General features: G+C 41.2%; 1 protein-coding gene across 3 annotated transcripts in view; it reads left to right on the top strand.

The window, feature by feature from the left end:
- Window positions 1-19,791, top strand: part of FANCD2 (FA complementation group D2) — a 60,268-nt gene that overhangs the window by 13,168 nt on the left and 27,309 nt on the right. For 2 of the 3 annotated variants that reach the window (XM_027864027.1, XM_027864029.1), the window contains exons 10-25: window positions 429-516; window positions 1,099-1,203; window positions 1,723-1,823; window positions 2,047-2,152; window positions 3,410-3,445; window positions 4,089-4,232; window positions 7,711-7,845; window positions 10,208-10,339; window positions 11,213-11,323; window positions 13,994-14,103; window positions 17,068-17,125; window positions 17,815-17,934; window positions 18,175-18,251; window positions 18,635-18,781; window positions 19,256-19,353; window positions 19,642-19,757. In XM_027864027.1, coding sequence (XP_027719828.1) covers window positions 429-516; window positions 1,099-1,203; window positions 1,723-1,823; window positions 2,047-2,152; window positions 3,410-3,445; window positions 4,089-4,232; window positions 7,711-7,845; window positions 10,208-10,339; window positions 11,213-11,323; window positions 13,994-14,103; window positions 17,068-17,125; window positions 17,815-17,934; window positions 18,175-18,251; window positions 18,635-18,781; window positions 19,256-19,353; window positions 19,642-19,757 — 1,684 coding nt within the window. The remainder of the gene's footprint in view (window positions 1-428; window positions 517-1,098; window positions 1,204-1,722; window positions 1,824-2,046; window positions 2,153-3,409; window positions 3,446-4,088; window positions 4,233-7,710; window positions 7,846-10,207; window positions 10,340-11,212; window positions 11,324-13,993; window positions 14,104-17,067; window positions 17,126-17,814; window positions 17,935-18,174; window positions 18,252-18,634; window positions 18,782-19,255; window positions 19,354-19,641; window positions 19,758-19,791) is intronic. The other variant, XM_027864028.1, reaches the window with a different exon arrangement.

Here is a 19,791-nt window from a genome sequence, read left to right on the forward strand (position 1 = left end):
TTTTTTTTTTTGGTGAGGCAATTGAGGTTAAGTGACTTGCCCAGAGCCACACAGCTAGTGAGTGTTTTGTGTCTGAGGCCGGATTTGAACTCAGGTCCTCCTGACTCCAGGGCCGGTGCTCTATCCACTGCGCCGCCTCGCTGCCCTAATGGTTCCCTCTTTTCCCTTGAAAAGGACTCAGCATCTTCTCATCCACCAGGATATTTTCCACATTGTTCCAGAGTGTTTTTCATAGTCATCTTGCATACCTATGTGGCTTACTAATTCAACCCTTTGAATAAGAAAAAAGATGCTTTTACTATAGTCCACTGTGACAATGAACTTGAATGCTATCCGAGCCCACATTCTAAAGAGAGGGAGATTTTCCCAAGTTGCATTCATTTTGTTCTCTGTTAATTTCTTATGTAATTACTCTTACTTGTACACAGTGACCTTCTGACGAAGAATACAACGCTGACGGTCCCGATCCTGGATGTGCTTTCTAGCCTCCGCCTTGATCCAAAGCTTCTGTCTAAGGTAGGGAAAAAGGATTGAAAGCCAGCTGCCTGCTGACTTTTCGAGGAACAAATGCTTTTTAAGATAGTTACTGTAGTGAAAATTGCATTTTGAAAGTACATTACCTTGCTACTCTTTTTTTAGGATAGGTGAGGCAAATAGAAACTTGATTGTTTTAGAGATGGGCTATAAATTAAGCTGCAGCAGACTAATGATCCGTTTTGTCAGATACTCAGATTAGAGCAAAGAGAGATGGGTTTTGTTGTTGTTGTAGTAAATTCTAAATGCCTGAACTTTATGTAATACTATTCATAGAAAGAATGGATTCCCGTGCATTCCCTTCTCCCCCTTTTTTCTGACTGTGGAAAATTCAGGTTCCAGAATCTGAGAAGATAATACTAGCATTATATGTATTATGTGTCTTAGTAATTACCTTTATAGCATTCAGTTTCTTTGAGATTTCAGCTAAGAGTCAGGTGTTTTCCTCCCCATTTTATATATAGGGAAAGCAAGGCACTGAGAAATTTTTTCTATTTTTTTCACAGGTTGATAGGTCTGAGTATTGAATTTGAGAGACTAAGGTAGTCTTGCTTTCTGTTTTAGGTGCGCCACTTAGTGATGACTAAACTGTCAGCTGTGACACTGGACAATTTACCTGTGATAATCAAGTTCATTCTTCATGCGGTCACAGTCACAGATGCATTAGAGGTACATTGGTATTTACTCACCAACTACCTAGAATGGTGCTAAACCCTGCAACATATATAAATTTGGGTTCAGCCTTGAGGGAGTTTCTATTCTGAAATGGAAGAGAAACTTAAAAACATAACGTCATCTTTACTCATACTCAAAGAACCAGAAAAAAACAAACAAAAAACAGTTCTTTCCATAAATTTGTCATCCCCCATGTCCTTTCCCCCCCATCTGCCCCCACCATCTCCAGACTGATTAGTGAGTTAAGATAGCACTGGGGAGTATAGAATAGCACTACTGGTCATATTAATTCTCATGATATTGTATTTGCTCTCTTATAGAATGTCAAACACTTAGCATTTTGAACGTTATTGCACCTCATTATTATCAATCTTTTATATTTAAAAAAGTTGGTATCATGTATTTAACAGTTCCAATTCCCCAAACTTAAAAGAAGATCAATATCATTTTAGTGGTTTAAGCTTATCCATTGTAAATGATTAGAACACACCAGGAATCCTTTGCTTTCTGCAGGTGATTTCTGAGCTTCGGAAAAAGTTGAATCTAGAATACTGTATTTTGCCACCTCAGCTGCAAACTTCCCAAAGCAAGTTGAAAAATAAAGGTCATGTGAGGTATAGTAGTCCTTGACACCTCTTTCTCCTGGTCTCTTTGGTGATCTACCCAAGCAGCAAAGCTTCTCTTTTGGTCATCAGAGAAGTCACTGTCCTGAGTGATATTTGAAAAGCAGAGCACTTAGCTGGGCAGTCTCCTGAAAGCAGCCTAGCTGCAGCTTGGTAGAGAGTGATGCTTCTGGTTCAGGGATATGAATGGACATGTTTCTTTCTCTGCTTATAGTTCAGGAAATTATGAAAAGAGCAATCAGGACTGTGTTTCTCTCCTCTTTGACGTGATCAAGTCAGCTGTTCGATATGAGAAAGCCATTTCAGAAGCATGGATTAAGGTAATTGCCTCCTCATCCAATGAGACCTTTATCATTGATTAGCTCAGTTGGTAGGCCACGTAACTACAGAGACCACTAGAGTCTTGGCTTGGATCCCCTTAGAGGCAAGTGAGCCTTTTGGGTTCTGCTGCCACATTCCCTGCTCACCTTAGCCAGCTATTCTGCAGTTAAGTTGTGCCGGTTGCAAGGATGCATGGGAAAGATCCAGACAAACTGATCCCTCTGTTTATATGAAGACTAGTGGTATTATTAATTTAGAAGGAAATGTACCAGAGAAATTGACTTCATATTAATCATCACACTCAAGTGTCTTTCCACCTTCCAAAGATTTCTATAGGCCACACGTAGACTGGAAGTTGATAATAAGATGAAGAAAGTATAATCAGAAAATGGCTCTGATTTTATAAATATTGTGAAAGAAGTGGTGAGATTTGGTAGTGGCTTTCTATAGTCCTAAGAAAGAAGTATTATAAAAAGAAATACAACTTAAAGATTTAATGACTGGGAGAAGGGTTAACTTCCTTTGGCTAGAAAAGTGAGTAGAAGGAGAAGTTCAGGAAGAAAGGCTATTTTCTGTGTGTTGAGTTTCATTTTATCATTAGTAGATACTTATTTCAAACCTGCTGGGTACTGGGTGCTGTGTTAGGCTCTAGGCGTACGAGAAAGGGTAAAACTGGGTGGTGCAGTGGATAGAGTTCTGTCTTGGAGTCAGGAGGGTCTGAATTCAACTCTGACCTCAGACACTTGACACTTACTAGCTGTGTGACCCTGGACAAGTCACTTAACCCTGATTGCCTCACCAAAAAGCAAAAAAAAAAAAGAAGAAGAAGAAGAAGAAAGGGTAAAATCTTGTATCTACCCTAAGGGGACTTAAAATAGCTCACTATGGTGATGACTCACATTGATAGAGTTCCTTAGAATCTGCAAAGTACTTCGTTCACTATAATACTGTGAGGTAAATTGTGTATTATTATTATCATCATTATACACATGTGGCAACAGGCTTAGTGACTTACCTAGAGTCTTTCCACTAGGAAGGGTTGGAGCCTTGATTTGAACTTGGTGCACCTAATTGTGACCCAGCACCCTTTATCCCTTTCTAATCTAGGTGGGGAGAGAGGACCTATATATAGGGAAGTAAATAACAATACAAAGCGCCGTCTAGATAAGTCAGCTCTGTTTATGAGGGAATGCTGAAATAAAATAAGGTGCTACATTCTACTTCTTAATGCTCTTTTGTTTCTGTTCTCTCTCTAGGCAATTGAAAACATTGATTCTGTGTCTGACTACAAGGTGACCTTTATGTATCATAATTCCCTAATCATATGCATTTTCGGTTTGAAATTTGGAATTTGAGCCTTTCTTAGAAACATAGTCATTCTTTGGGGTTTGTGTTCACTCTGTAGTGACTCTAGATGCCTTTATTGGTGATGTCAGGTCATCTGGGGTGAACTTCTCAGATGGTGTGCCCCCATTCTTTTGTTCATTGTAATTATAATGGACTTTGACCAATCAGAGAGGAAACGTTGTAAATTCTAAATGAATCTTCCTATTGCACTCTAAGATCAGGTCTTCACTGGTAAGAAAATGGAGAAATTGCCAATTTAACTGCTATCTCTCTAAGCTTCATTCTCACACATTGCCCCCTGTGTTCTCCATTCTTTATTTCACTAGTAACAGACATCTGATAAGGCAGCACTAACATTTCCATCCACTGCCAGAAAGCCAACTGGACTAAACCCACTCCTGCTCTGGTTCTGGAAATTTTGGCTCCTTCCAGAGAACCAGAACTCCATTCTGCCTCTTTTGCTATTTGTAGGACCATTTTGTCTCCTCTGCTGGCCCCTCGAGGCATCCCCCGAGGGGCTCTTTGGGCTTAGCTGTTTTGTTGGCCCTTTGCAGTTGGTTCATCTCACTGTCATTTTCCTTGTGGAAGGTTCTTGACCTGCTGATGCTTCTGATCATCTATAGTGTAAACTCTCAGAGCAAGAAGTGCATCGAGAAGGTGCTGAGAAACAAGGTCCAGTCGGGCTGCATCCCTGAGCAGCTGCTTCAGAGCACGTTCTGCACGTACACATCAGTAAGTTTCAAACACTTTGGAGGTCATTCTAGTTCAAACTCCTGGCCATAATATCGACAGGTGCAAGAGCATCTAGCCTCAGCTCAGACACTTAAGAGTAAAATCTAATGCGTGGTCCTAGATCTCTTCTTTTCCCAGCCAAACTCCTAGAAAAACTTGTCTTCACTCATTACTTCTGTTTCCTCTCATCCCCCTCACATTTCAGTCACTTACAGTCTGCCTTCTGATCCCACCATTTAACTGAAATTGTCCTCTCCTATCTAAGGACCTTTGTCAGCTTCATCTGCCCTTTTTCAGCCTTTGTTCTGTTTGACGTCTTCTCAGTTTTTGTCCTGTGGGCCACCCCTGTTTTTCCTGGAAACTCTTGCCTTCTTTGGCTTATGTGACACCGTTCTCCTTGGTTCTCTTTCTACTTGTTGGACTGTTTTGTCTCTTGCTGGGTCATTATTCTTTTTTTGTACACTAAAAGTGGAGGTGTCCCTCAAGGCTTTGTCCTGAGTTCTCTTCCATTCTACTCTGCATTCCTGTGGTAATCTCATCAACTCCTTGGGTTCATTACCTCTATATATAGACTCCTAATCTACATATCCAGTCTCAATCTATCAATATTAGTCATCATACAACATGACTGTTACTGTGTACAATGTTCTCCTGATCCTGCTTACTTCACTTAGCATCAGACCATACAAGTCTTTCCAGGTTTTTCTGAAGTCTGCCTACTCATCGGTTTTTTTGTTTGTTTGTTTGTTTGTTTGTTTTTTTGGGTTTTTTGGTTGGGCAATGAGGGTTAAGTGACTTGCCCAGGGTCACACAGCTAGTAAGTGTTATGTGTCTGAGACCAGATTTGAACTCAGGTCCTCCTGAATTCAGGGCAGTTGCTCTATCCATTGTACCACCTAGCTGCCCCTTGCTCATCGTTTTTTATAGCACAATAGTATTCTATTACATTCATATACCACAACTTGTTCATCCATTCCCCAATTGATGGGCATCCCCTCAACTTCCAATTCTTGGCCACCACAAAAAGAGCTGCTATAAATATTTTTGTACATGTGGGTCCTTTTCCCATTTGTATGATCTCTTTGGGATACAAACCTAGAAGTGGTATTGCTGGGTCAAAGGGTGTGCACAGTTTTATAGCCCTTTGGGCAGAGTTCCAAATTGCTCTCCAGAATGGTTGGATCATAAACTCGTCTATATCTGTTGATGGTGCTATTGCCTTTCCTGTGTGCCAGGTTCATGATCCTGGAATCATCATTGACTCTCCCTGCTTTCTCTCTCATTTACCCCACCAACCACCCCCACTCCCCCATATCCAGTCAGACACCAAGTCTGGTTAAATCTCTCCTACCACTACATTTCTTTCATCTTTCCCTACCTCTCCATTCAGCTTCTGTCCTAGTTCAGGATCCTATCATTTCTCATCTGGATTATTGTAAGAGCCTCTTAATTGATCTCTCTGCCTCTAATCTCCTTTTCCCAATCTTCTCCAAACAGCTACCAAATCAGTAGTATTCCTAAAACACTGATCTGATCATGCCACATCCCTATTCAGAAGCATAGAATGGTTCCCTGTTACCTCTAGGATAAAATACAAAAGCCACAGCCTGGCATTTTAAAAAATCTTACTTCTGTGGATAGCTTTTGTTTTTATGTTACCTTCATTTCTGAATCTACTACTCCCTCTGCCCCTATCCAGTGAGCCTTCTCTCTCACAAAAAAAAGAAAAGAAGGAAAAGAGCAGATCAGCCAAACTAAGCAACCTCCACCTCCCCTTTCTGCACTTTGTTTTCTGCCCAACCTGTCTTTCTTGCAGTTCTTCCATCTCCATGTCTTTGTGCTGGCCATCCCCTGTGTTTGGAAGGCTCTGCGTCCTCCACTCTCTTGTCTAGAATCCCTTTCTTCAGGACTCAGGTCCAGCACTACTTTCTGCATGAAGCCTTTCTTGGTATCCCACACTTGCTAGTGCTTACCCTTCCTAATTCACCTTGTATTTATTTGGTATATACTTTTGTATGGACATGTCTGCTCCAGTATAATGTAAGCTCCTTGCAGTGACTGTTTTATTTCTATCTTTATATCCCTCACACCTAATACAGTACCTGGAACGTAGTAGGTGCTTAATAAATGCTTATTGATTGGTACTTCTCTGAATTCATCATTTTGATAATTACATATGGCCTTGTAGTATTCCATTGTATTTCTGTACCACAAAATTCAGTTCCTATTTCTTTGTTCCCACAAAAAATAATGCTGTGAATATTTTGGTGTGTATAACTTTCTTTCTTTGGCCTCTTTGGGATATATGCCTAGCAGTGGCATTTCTGGATCAAAAAGTATGGACATTTTAATTATTTTTAAAGCATTATTCCAAATTGTTTTTCAGAATATTTGGACTTATTTATAGTTTAAATAGTGTGCAGGTGTGCCTATTTTTTCACCATCTCTCCAGCATTAAATATTTACTGAATTTTCTAAGTATCAATGAGTGTTTTGCTAGCCCTAAGAATGAAATTAACAATACAACTTCCTAGATTTTTTGACTAGGCTATTGATTTGAGCCTTCTAGGCTTTTTTGGCTGACTCCCAGGAAGCTACAGGAATGTTTTGGTTCAACTTTATGATTTTCACTTATCTATGCTTGCATTTGTTTTCCTTCCCCTTGCTTGTCACTATATTGTTCTGTCGCAGATTATAAGATACTCTTAGAGAGCTGGGGAACTTTCTGTTAAATTTTTTTTGTATGTTGCTCAAAGTAGTTAGTTTGCCATATATCATACTTTTGGGTATTTAATAAATGTTCTTGATAAAAATGATTAAGCTTGACTCAGAAATTGTTTACTTATATAGTGTAGCAGTAAATCACATTTACATAGTGCTTCAAAGTTTCTTTATGACAATCCTGTGAGGTAAGTATCCACCAATGACCATCCAACTCCCTACTCTTGGAAGAAAGTCAATAGGCCTCTCCTGGTCCTTTTCAGGCTAAAGCAGCTTTATGAAGTTTGTCATTTGAGGCCACTTGGTTTCACTTTAAATCTTCAAGCAGAACTTAGCCTTCTAATGGTGGGGACCCTTCTGATAAGAACAGGCAGTGTCTGGGGTCCAGACACTGTACTCCCCCAGAGGTGGGGAGAGAAGCCCAGAAATGGTAAATTAAGCATCTGATGTAATGGAAATTGTACTAGCTTTGAGTCAGAGTTGAGTCCCAACTCTCCCACTTCTAGCTCCCTACTCTTGGACAGGTCATTTGGTCCCTTTCAGTTTCATTTTCTTCATCTATGAAAAGAGAATAATGTTGCTAATACTTAATTTACCTCACAGGGTTATTGTAGCCATCAGAGTGGATAGTTTATATTAAACTTTGTTTATATTATTTATATTAAACTTTGTAAATATTGAAGCACTATGTTAACAGTTTTTCAGGTCCAAAAAGTTGAATGTCTTTTCCCTCTCAGATTGACTGTGTTTCTTTCAGGTTCTCAGAGATGTCTTTCCATCCATTTTGTCACTGGCTCAGAGTTTGCTGCACTCCACAGACCAGAGTGTGATCTCTTTTGGCAGCCTTCTTTACAAATATGCCTTTTTGTCATTTGACACATATTATCAACAGGTATTCTGGAACACAGCTAGGGGAAATGGGGCAGTGATAGAGCTCTGAAGGGATAACTTGTTTCTTTCTTTTTTGGGGGGGGCTATTTGGAAAAATTATGATCCAAACTTAGCATTAGGGTTGATTAGTTTTGTCACAGCATTTCTCAGCTTGGCTACAATGACAACCATTAGCTAATTTCTGAAATGAAGTATGGTGGTTGTTTTTTCAATTGGACTCCATAGAGCAGGGATCATTAAATAACTTTAGAAATAGAGTGTGTTAAGGAGAGAGGCACAGTTTCATAATTTAATCATAAGTAATCTAGTTGTCTGTTTATTGATTTTGGAGATGTTTTCTTGAAAAGGGTGTGCCAGCAAATTAAGAATGAGGTCCCAGACCAGAGTTCTTCACTTCTTTGTGGTATGGGCCTCTGGACCCCTTCTCAGAATAATATTCTTAAATGCATAAAATTACAAAGAAAACCAATTATATTAAAATATGGTTATCAAATTTTTTTAAAGTTCATAGATCTCAGGATAAGAAACTCTTTCCAGGACTCCAGTCCATGAACATGAGCCATGAAGTAAAATTGGTAGCAGTTGTAATTCCTTAGGGGGAGATTATGAAAATGGTACTGGGCAAACTGTGATGTGCAGGGTGGAAAGGGCATTGGCCCAGGAGTCAGGACAGTCCCAGTGCCCATGAGCTCTGTAAACTCATTTCTTCTGTGACGGAGGCAAGGCACTCCATCTCTCTGGGCCTCAGTTTTCTCATCTGTAAAATGAGGGATATAGGTTCATGATATCATGGATTTAGAGCTGACAGCATCCTCAGAAACTCTCAGGTCTAATCTCCTCACTCTACAGATGAGAAAACTGAGCATAGGAGAGCTTAAGTGACTTGCTAGTAAGTGTTTGAGACAGGATTCCAATTCAGGTTTTCTTACTCCAAGTCAAGCACTCTATCCTTTGCACCACCTAGCTACCACTTATTAAATTTGCCCCAGAGCACTTAAGTGATTTTCCCAGGGTTAACACAACGAGGAAGTTTCTGAAGGCAGCATCTGAGCTCAGGTCTTCCTAACTCGAAGCCCAATACCTTATCCACTGTACCACCTAGCTAGGTATTGGGCTTGAAGACCGATAAGGACTCCTCCAACTTTAGTATTTAATCATTCTAAATACAGAGGTGGGAGGGAAGTAAAAGATACAAAAAAAACACCAAGAGTCTGCTACAGGAGTGATTTAGACCACTTAGATCTTGAAAGATCTTCAGAACTGAGGAAGGCTGTCTCTACAGCATAGTCTTCACTTGCATTTGCTGGAATATGATTCTAACTTGTGCTGTGTAGGAAATTACTACAAATGACAGCCCAATAAAAGCCATACTTTAGCTGATTGCCTGAATTTCTGTGTCATCTCCCCTTCGTGAGCTTTTAAGAGTGCTGTACAATCTTGCTTGCCGTGAATTCGACATTCATTGTCTCCTAACCATACTTGGATTGGTAAAGGGAAACGGCATGGATTCCATGGAGACAGAAGTGAAGCTACATGCAGAAATCAGAACAGCTAACTTAATAAGGGGCAGCTAGGTGGTGCAGTGGATAGAGCACTGGCCCTAGATTCAGGAGGACCTGAGTTCAAATCCGGCCTCAGACACATAACACTCACCAGCTATGTGACCCTAGGCAAGTCTCTTAATCCCCACTGCCCAACAAAAACAAAAGAAAAAATAATGTGTGTGTGAAGAGACAAAGATATAAACATAAACACTCATGCACATCTAGACACATGAAAAAATTTGGAACAGACTTGTGCTTGTCATTAGTATACGACTGGTGTACCTGGTGACGGGCTTCTACTACCGCAGTGTTGGTACCTTCTCTGTGATGTCACATAGAAATTTAGAGAATTGCCAGAGTAGTGAGAGGTTAAATGAGTTGTCCAGGATCACACAGAGATAGCCTGTGTTAGAGCTGGCACCAGAACCCCTGTCATCCTGCCTCCAAGGCCAGTTCACTGTCCACCAGACCACAAAGCTTCTCACCAGAAATGTAGAACATGGGATTTTAGCACCGGGAAGGATAAGATCACTGAGCTGGGCCTCCTCGTTTTACAGAGGAAAAAACTGAAGTGGAGAGAAGGAAGCGATGTGCCCACGGTCTCATGTCTAGTTAAAAATGAAGGGAATGAGTGGAGGATGTGGTGGGTGCGAGCACACTTACGTGCCTATAATTCTAAAGGTAATGTGGCTAGCACTGAGACATGCTGGGCACAGAGTCTGCTGGGCGGTAGGAAAATATCTAAGTTGGAGAAGAGAGGGGCACAAGACCATTGTACTGTATTTTCTTGTTTCACCTTAATTGCTTTTCTCCTGGCAGGAAGTAATTGGGGCGTTAGTGACCCACGTCTGCAGCGGGAATGACGCTGAAGTCGATATTGCTCTAGAGGTGCTCTCGGAGCTGGTGGTTCTCAATCTGTCTGCCGTGAGACTGTATGCCGTCTTTGTGAAGGTGCTTTTCTCTCCTCTGAGTCCTGGAATATTCCTCAGTCCTGGACATCTTTGAGAGGATGTATCTGTTAGTTTAAGTGCTTTTTTTAGTGCCTCCTCCTGTGTGCAGACCATAGTCATACAGCTCTTAAATAGCAGGGCTAAGTGTTTATGATTAGGGGAGGCAGTGCCTTGTGTGTAAAGAGCTCTGGATTTGGAGTCTCAAGACCTGAGTTTGAGTGGCAGCTGCTGCTTACTGCCTGTGTGACCTTGGATAGGTCCTAGAGTTCCCTTCCACCTCTAACACAGGCATGAAGCAACAGGAGAATAAACCTTTTCAGAACAGCAGTGGACTGAACTGTGAGCCAAGCTGGGGGGGGAGCAAGGGTTAGAGGCTGTGCTTGATTTACTATGAGAGTCAACAGTTTTTCCTCTTGGTTTTATTGAAGAGATAAATGAATAGCCTGAGGTCTTCAGTTAAATCCTTACTCACAAGTCATCATCTGAGATGAAATCTGTAACATCAGCTGTTAAAACTAGAACTTCTTGCACTGTCTTACAAACCTGTGCATTATTGGGTGTCTGTACATGCATGGACATGTGTACACACACGTGGATACACATATGTGTGCATATTTAACCATTGGCTAATAGATTTTGAGATCATGTAGTCCAATTCCTTCCTTTCACAGATGAGCAAACTGAGACCCAGAGAGTGGGAGTGATTTACCCAAGTACAAACAGGTAGTAACAGAACTAGAATAAGAATGTAGGTCTGACTCCAAATCCAGGAATTTTCTACTATACCTTTCTAGGCAGCTAATCCACCTTGGTCTCTGGAACGTGTTAATTTCTATACCTCATGTCTGATTACTATGTTTTTTCTTCCTCACAGGGCATTCTGGATTATCTAGATAATTTGACCCCTTCTCAAATACGAAAACTGTTCTATGTTCTTAGTACTCTATCATTTAGCAAGGGTCATGAAGACAGCAGCCACATTCAGGTAAGAGACGCCATGGAGGGAGAAAACTGTCATCCTATCTCTTTCCTCCATTTTTCACCCAAATACTTAGAAAAAGCTGTCTATACATACTGTACCTACTTCCTCCCTCTCAAGCACTCCTCAGCCCTTTGCAATCTAACTTCCAGCCTCATTTCGACTGGAAATACTCTCTCCAAAGTTAGCAACTATCTCTTAATTACCAAATCTGATGTACTTTTCTCAATCTATCTGCTGCATTAGACACCATTGTCCACTCTGCTTTCTGGGTTTTCGTGACACTACTCTCTCCTGGTTCTCATCTTACCTTTCTTACCATTCCTCAATCTCATTTGCTGGTTCATTATCCGTATCACTTTTCCGAATGAGAGGGTCCCCCAAGGTTCTAAGCTGAGCCCTCTTCTCTTCTGCTTCTGTGTTCATTTTCTCTCTCTCTTACCTCATTGACTCCTGTGGGTTTAACTATTGTCTTTGTGCAGATGGCTCACAGATGGGACTTTGAGCTCAAAATAGGCCAATAGGCAGTTGCTTGACTTGATCTCAGGAGAGAGGTGAGGGCTGGATATGTAGATCCAAGATCATCAGCTTAAAGATCATTAACCCATGTGAACTGATGAGGGTTATTGATCCCTGGACAAGAAAGACTCTTAAATTTAATGTACCAACAGTTAAATCAGTGCTTATAGACAAACATGTTTGATTTTTTAACACCACTGCCCCTTGTCTGCCACTTTGCCACTGCTGCTGCAGAAACCACGTAGGATTGGGGGCCATTTCGTATTTTTCTTTTTCATGGATTACGATGGCCAAAGAATTAATCACCAAATACCTGGCTTAGTGGGGATGAGTTTCTTATACTTAGATAGGCTAATCATCAGAAAGTAGACAGTCTGTCACCATGACTTTATGTAAAGCCTTTCCAGTATGGTAGATCCTGCCAGAAGTTGTGTTTCCCTGGCATAACCATTGATAACTCAGGGTCACATTTTTGCCATGTCTGGCACTGAAGCAAGACTACAGAATTGTCTGGTGGTCTGTCATCCAAGAGCTAGCCAGAGCTATCCCTATTTAGCTAATGAGATTGAATTAATTTTCCTAAAATACAGCTTGACCACGTTACCCCTTACCCCTTACTTAAATACTTCTCCAGGACTCCTCATTACTTATCAAATTAAGTCCAAACTCTTCCCCTGGCATTTAGACACTTTTATGTTTTGGTCCCCACTTTGTTTCCAATCTTACTTGTCTTCCACTGTTTCAGTTTATACGCTGTATGCTCCAGATAATGTGTACGACTCAGATCCTTGAAATTGTTCTTCTGTATCTCACACCATTTTTCATGGTATTCTCCACAAAGGGTGCCCTTCCTCCAACCTCCATCCACTGAATTCTTGCCTGTTCTTCACAGCTAAGCTCAAATGCAAATCTCTGCCTTGAAGTTTTTCTTGATCCTCTTCCTCCTAGCAGACATAACCTTTTCTTTCAACTCCCATAGGCCTTTGTACCTCTCTAATTGTAATTTGAATACTTCTAGTTCTGCCTTTTTAAATTATTTGTGTATATTTTCTCTTCCTTTCTATTTGTAAGGAAAGTTTTCTGTAAGCTCTGAGGACAGAGACTATATCCTATATTCTGTGAGGATACAAGGGTATCACAGGATTATATTTGTTACCTAATGTGTATTTGATAAATATTTATTGAATTAATAAATATTGAAGTCGATGAGCAGGTTGTATTGAAATCCAAAATTCTTGGGATGAGTTCATGCATTTATATGGAAGTTACTGTGGAATTTAACTTTGAATAACAAACAGCTTCATTGTATTTCTACTAAAGTGCTTTTCAGTACTGCTGTTTGTAGAATAGTGAATAGTATTTCCTCGTAAAATTTTACACCTTATATTTTCTGAAGTATTTTTCTGAAAGTATGTCTCTTAAGGAAGGACAACCTATGTAATGCCCAGTCAGAAGGTACCATTCCTGTCTTTTCCCCTGGCATGGGGCTTTCTCACTTAGGTTTTTTGGGTGGTTGTTGTTTTTTAATTTAAATTTTTTAATTTTATTAATACTTTTTGTTTTTACATAGCAGACAGATCCCAACAAACAAGCAGACAAATCTTCTTGTATGTTTTTTTAGAGCAGTGATTTTGAAGCCTTTAGGAATGAGGAACCTTTCTACATTGCTCATCCCATAAGAACTAGATGAGAGTTGTAATGTTGAGAGAGAAGCTGGAAGTGATGCAGTAAGCAAAAGTCAAGTATGGTTCCCATGGCCACGCTTTCTTTCCTGGAACTCCTCAAAATGCCTTGTGGAGCCTGGGGAATTTCCACATATGGAAACCATGAGTTTGGGTCAAAAAAAAGTACAAAGATAAATGGCATAAAGTGGGAATTCCAACATTCTTTCCTTAGGTCTCATCCTGAATACCAAAGATTCCATTGTGTCATATGAGCCTTTGTGTTAATTCTAGCAACATAGATTCCAGGAACATGAAATAGACTGATAGAGAATTTTCTTCAGAAAAATCCCATGTTTGGGTTTATATACGCATCCCTGATGCCTCTACATATGAATGAAGAAATAACTTTAGTTTTACATGTTCACTGGTAGACTGAATAGCTTTTTAAGAATGACTAACAACTTCTTTCCTTATTTTTCTGTATCCTTTGCAGGATGATATGTACCTGGTGATTCGAAAGCAGCTTTCCAGTACTGTATTTAAATACAAACTAATTGGGATTATTGGTGCCATCACCATGGTGGGTAGTATGACAGCAAACAGGTGAGAGCAGGCTGAGTTTGTGCCTCCCAAAGTTGTAGATTAGGAATTGACCTTACAGTCATAGATTATAATCATAGGATTATAGAATTGCTGAGGGCCTGGAGATCATCGGGTCCAGCCTTCTGTTTTCAGGCAGGCTGGGTGTTATCATGCCCACTTTGCTACAGCCTGCATCCAGGGAGGGTGTGATTTCCTTGTCCAGAGTTCCAGAGCTAGTGAGCGGCATACGGAGAACCATAACCCACATTAAAGAGAGCCGAGCCCTAGACTGAGAGTCAGGAGAATCTTGGTTCTAGGCTTGACTCTGACACCAGTTAGCTGTATGACTTTGGGAAGATCACATAACTCTCTTTCTTGATCTATTAAAGGAACAGTTTGGACTAGATGAACAGTAAGATCCCTTTCAATTTTAACATCCCGGGCAGCTAGGTGGCACAGTGGATAGAGCTGTGGCTTGGAGTCAGGAAGACTTGAGTTCAAATCCAGTCTCACACATGTGACACTTACTAGCTGTGTGACCCTGGGCAAGTCACTTAACCCCAAATGCCTCACCAAAAAGCAAAAAAAAAAAAATTAATATCCCATGTTCTCTATTTCCCACCACACAGTCCTCTAAGATACTACAAACAACAATAATAATGCTGACCTCCCCTCACTGGCCCACCCAAAGTCTAACTCTAGTTTTCATTTTTGCACAAACCTGTCAATGACAGATTTCACTCCTTTCACAAGTAAAAGAGAAAGAGTTCAGTTTGTTTAACTTGTTAAAAAAATAAGTTTGTTACTAGTTATAACTCTTATAAACATGTTCATGGTACAATAAAAATAACACTAATTGATTGCTCTAGAGAAAAATTACTCTTGGGGAGGCCTTAAGCTATGTACAAAGAGAAGGAAATCAGTGACTGCTTGTTCTCCTCTTCCTTTATTAAATGAATTTATAAAACCAGATGGTGAACTTCAAAATGCAACATGACTCATGGATTGGAGATTCAGACAAGAGCTCCGTGTAGGACAGGAATTGTATAGTTATTCTAGAGATTGGCTGGGGCTGAGGTTGCCAAAATATTTTCCCAGCTGCTGTTCTTTTCCCAGCATCTCACCTCCTGTTTTCTCAATACTGACCAGTATAATAAGAACCGACATTTTTGTAAGGCTGTTTTCATCTTGCCTGTGACATTGTGGCTGTTACTCCACTGACGCTCTATTTGCAAAATTGGGCTTCCTGGTTCTGATCTATCCCAGATGACAGCAAACGGATTAGGGGCCTAGCAAGGTGATGAGCTTGGGGCGTGGTAACTTCTTGGACTTGCTTTGTCAGGGTATTTCTAAGAGCTCAGGAGACACTTTTGGAGTCCCTCCGAGGGTCTTCAGGATGTAGTGGAAAGAACATTGAACTTGGAGTTAGGAGACCTGGATTTAAGTCTTGGTGCAGCCATTTATTAACCCCGTGACTGTGGAGAAGTCATTTAATCTCTCCGCCTCAGATTCTCATATGTAAGAGGGGATGTTCATAATATCTATATACAACATAGGCTTTCTGCGAGGAAAGTATTTTGTAAACCTTAAAGAGCCACAGAGTAATAGTTCTTTCATTTGCTCTTTATAATATTCCTTGGTTAGAAGTTATTTACATTGGTGGACTTCTCTTGATAAGGATTTTCAGTGTTACAGTCCATATTGAGTGTAGCCCCCATGAGCCCTCTCCCATGTCTTTATCCCTCTTGGAGAAGATGGGCCCCATTGACTCATTTGTGGCAAAATGTTCTGCACCACATTTGTACAACTGAGTTCATTGTCTTCCTGCCAAAATCTTTACTGCTTTTAACTTCCCTATTTCCATCAGCACTGTGGCTCATACCCTGGCGTCACTTGGGGGCATTTCCTTACCCTCACATCCAACAAGCATTCAAGTTCTGTTGGTTCTGTTTACACAACATCAGCTTCTTTCCATTCTTGCTGCAACTGCCCTAGTGCAGGCCCTAGTTAGATCTCAGCTATTAGAATTACCTCTTAATCAATTTCTCTGTTTATTTCCCATCTCTTCACCCTCCACACCATCCTTTGCACTTTTACCAAAGTAGTCATCCTGTGGCTTGGATATGACCAATTGACTCCCCTGGCTTTAAAACACTCTGTGGCTTTTCCTATTTCCTTCCAAGTAAAATATACACACCTTAACGTGGCATTGAAGGTCCTTCAAAATCTGACTCACACCTAATTTTTCAGCCTTATTTCACACAATTTACCATTGTGTATTTTACTTGCGAGCCAAAATGAATTTTGCAGTCATCCAGTCTCAGTCTTTTCTTTTCCTCTCTAACTTCTCTGCATTTGCCCATGCTGTCTCCCACGTCTAAACCAGATCACTCCTACATTACTGCCTTTTGAAATCCCTTCTCTTACTTTCAGGCTCAGCTTGGCTTCCTGATTCTTCCATGAATCCTTCCCAGCTAAAAATGACAATTCTTACTATAAACCTCTTGTGCTCCTCTGTTTGGACTTTCCTGTGTTTTTGATTCCATTCCAACATGTGTCATCATTATTTTTCTAATGTCTGATCGTCTTACTGGACCATAAGCTCTTAGAGGTTAGAAATTCCATCTTTTTTCTTTTTTTTTAAATCCTCATATCCACAGTAACTACCAACAGTCACAGAATATCTTCAGGATGTATACAACTTTATTGGTATTGGTGTTTCCTCCATCAAGGCAGATGGCAACTCCTTAGTAGTTTCTGTGGATGAAAAAAGGTCATTTTGCTTATGGTTTGTCTGTCTAAGCTTAATTAGTCTGATTGATCCTCAGACAACAGAAAACATCCATTGCTAAACCCCACACTCAACGTTTTCAAGGCATGTCAGAGTAGAACCTTAGTAGAGACTTGAATATAGAAGGTACCTAATGAATGTTTGTTTAACTGAATGGAAAAACAAGAACTGAGGTTATTTACTGTTTTCCAAAGTCACGCTTCTGGCCCGACCCCAGAGGGAGCAGAACTGAGCAGTGAGCGCTGCAAACAGGTGAGTGGCCTCTTTGCTTGTAACGAGATAGAAGTAGACACTTTGTGGTTTCCTCACAGCTGAGTCAGGGACGGAGGGAAGGGTGGATTCCCCTCCCCCAAGTTTCCCAAGTGCGTGAATTTACTTTGTTTTGTCCGCTATCACAACACCTTTGGGAAAGTGCGTTATTTTTCTGTGATGGCTGGAGGTGAGGGAGCAAGGAGCTTAGCAAGTGTGGCCAGTACAGGGACAAGGATAGGTCGTCCATATGATGCCAGAGGTGCACAAGCAGGCCCTATTCAGGAGGCAGCAGGGGCTCTGGAGTCAGGAGACCTGGGTTCAAATACAGTCTCCGATACTTAGTACCCATGTGGCCTCGGGAGTCACTTAATCTGTATGAGCCATCTTTGAGATGAAGGGGTTGAACCTTCCAGCTGTAAATCTGTGATTCAGTCACTTACCAGCACTGTAGGATTAGAATGAAACAAGCTCTTGACCAGAGCAAGGTATATTCCTTACGAGAAGGCGTTCAAGGTGTCGAAAAGGAAGTGTGACCGAGGGCCCCCCGCTGTGCCTTACCGGGAGGACTTGGGGCAGGGGCTTGGTCAGGGAGGATAGATGGGGGTGAGGGCAGTGGTGGTTTTGTTATTGCTGTTGATGTTTTTTAACATGTGCTCATAGGTCGGTTTTATTCTTTTCCTACTCCATAGGTGACTTCTTTATTACAACTGGTGCATTCTTGCAGTGAACAGTCTCCTCAAGCCTCTGCACTGTATTATGATGAATTTGCCAACCTGATTGCAAAAGGAAAATTGGCTCCAAAAACCCTGGTATGGCCAAGTGTTCTGAATCACTTCAACCAAGTGATGTGTGAGGCTGGCTCTATAGCTGTGGGTGCTTTAGATGATCCATGCTGACTAGGAGGTTAGGCGGAGGGCAGTAGAGGGAGACAGAAATGGAAAGGAACATGCTGTGAGGTGTGTCTGAGCTCTGTGGGAAGGCCCAGCCCTCAGCTCTGCTGTTTCTCAGTGGTGTCTTGTCCAAACTTGCTGCTTCTTTGTCTTTTGAAGGAGTGGATTGAACAGACCATATGTAATGATTTCCAGGATGCATTTGTGGTGGACCTCTCTGCTCTTCCAAAGGTTAGGTAAGTGCTCTCTGTCCCCTAGTTTAGTTCCATTTTCTTGTGAGATTTTCTCCCCTTCATTAGGCTTTTCTTTCCCTCACATTATTAAATACCACACATCTGGCATTTGGTTGGGAACTGCGGGGTTTTTCCTAATATCTTCTTAAGATCAATAGCATGATTATTTTCCTCCAAATCCCAAGGCGCTTCCATTCTCAGAACTGGCATCTTAGGTAGCAAGAGTCTCCCAAGTGGTGTTTGTTTCCCTCTTGGTCAGACAGCTGTTTCTATGTCATTTCCTTCTCCCAAATCAGATTAGAGTTGGCTCATTAACTTGGCATAATTCCCCACAACCTCAGCTACTACTTGTTCCGGGGAACGTGAGGTGGTTCTTTTCTCTGCAGTGATTATCCCTTCCCAGTGAAAGCCATGTATGGCCTGGATGAAGATGAGAGTCAGGATGGAATTGCTATCAACTTTCTGCCGCTTCTCTTGCTTCAGGATCTTGGGAGCGATATGGGTGTAATGACTTCTCGAGATCAAGACCAAAAGTCAGTGAAGTTTCTCTTTTTCCAAAGCCCCTGTCTGTGTCTTAAATGTCCACTGGCAAGCCCACAATTCTTTGAGGTCTCAGACATTTGAGCAAGAATGGTTCTCCTGGGCTGGTAGCAGTGGAAAGGATGGAAGAAATGGGGACCCGCTTCCTTGTTCCTTGTCCAGGAGACTGATGTCCCTCTCACTTAGCAATAAATACTATGATGTGCGGTTTTCTTTTGCCAGTGCTTACCTGTTCCTTTCACTTTTCCCTTTCAACTTTCCTTTGTCAGCTTCACTACCTGCACCCCTTACCTTCAATGAGACCAGCAAATATTTGCTAAGTACAGCCTCTTTACCTAGTCCTCAGTCCCTAACATTAGTTGGCTTCCTTTGGCAAAATCCTTGGTACCAGTGGTTGGGCTTCCTTAATTATAATTTAGAAATGAAATTATGAAATGAAGCTGAGAAGTCTTTGCTCTTTTTTCTAGGTTAGTGTCTCCAGTGTGTCTGTCCCCCTATTTCCGGTTATTGAGGCTTTGTGTGGAGAAACAACATGGAGATTTGGAGGAGATTGATGGTCTGTTAGGTACACAAGAAACCTTTGGGGCCCTTTGTCTGTAATCTTTGTTTATCTTTTCAGTAGACTGCAGGGGAGGGGACATCTGTGTGCATGGTGACAAGACTACCTTGCTATGGAAAAGAGAGTTATTCTTGAGATGAAAAGGAAGTAATGTCATTATCCATGAAGGAATCCTTTGGCAAGTGTGAGGATAGGTAGCAAGTAGGAAATAGGGTCAGCTCCTGAAGGTAGCAGAATCTGGATGTTTTAGTTTGAATTGAAAGAAAGAAAAGATTTTTTTTTCTTCTCTTTCAGATTGCCCTTTATACCTCCCTGACCTGGATCTTGGAGAGAAGCTAGGATCCTTCTCTATGCAGGAGCGTTCCTTTAGATGCTCACTCTTGTTCCTTGCTATTAACTGGTTCCGGGAGGTATGCACACACCTACTGAGGAGGGTGAAAGAGA

Source organism: Vombatus ursinus, unplaced genomic scaffold (genome assembly GCF_900497805.2).
Source record: "Vombatus ursinus unplaced genomic scaffold, bare-nosed wombat genome assembly UNPS02014773.1, whole genome shotgun sequence".
NCBI classification, from domain to species: Eukaryota; Metazoa; Chordata; class Mammalia; order Diprotodontia; family Vombatidae; genus Vombatus; species Vombatus ursinus.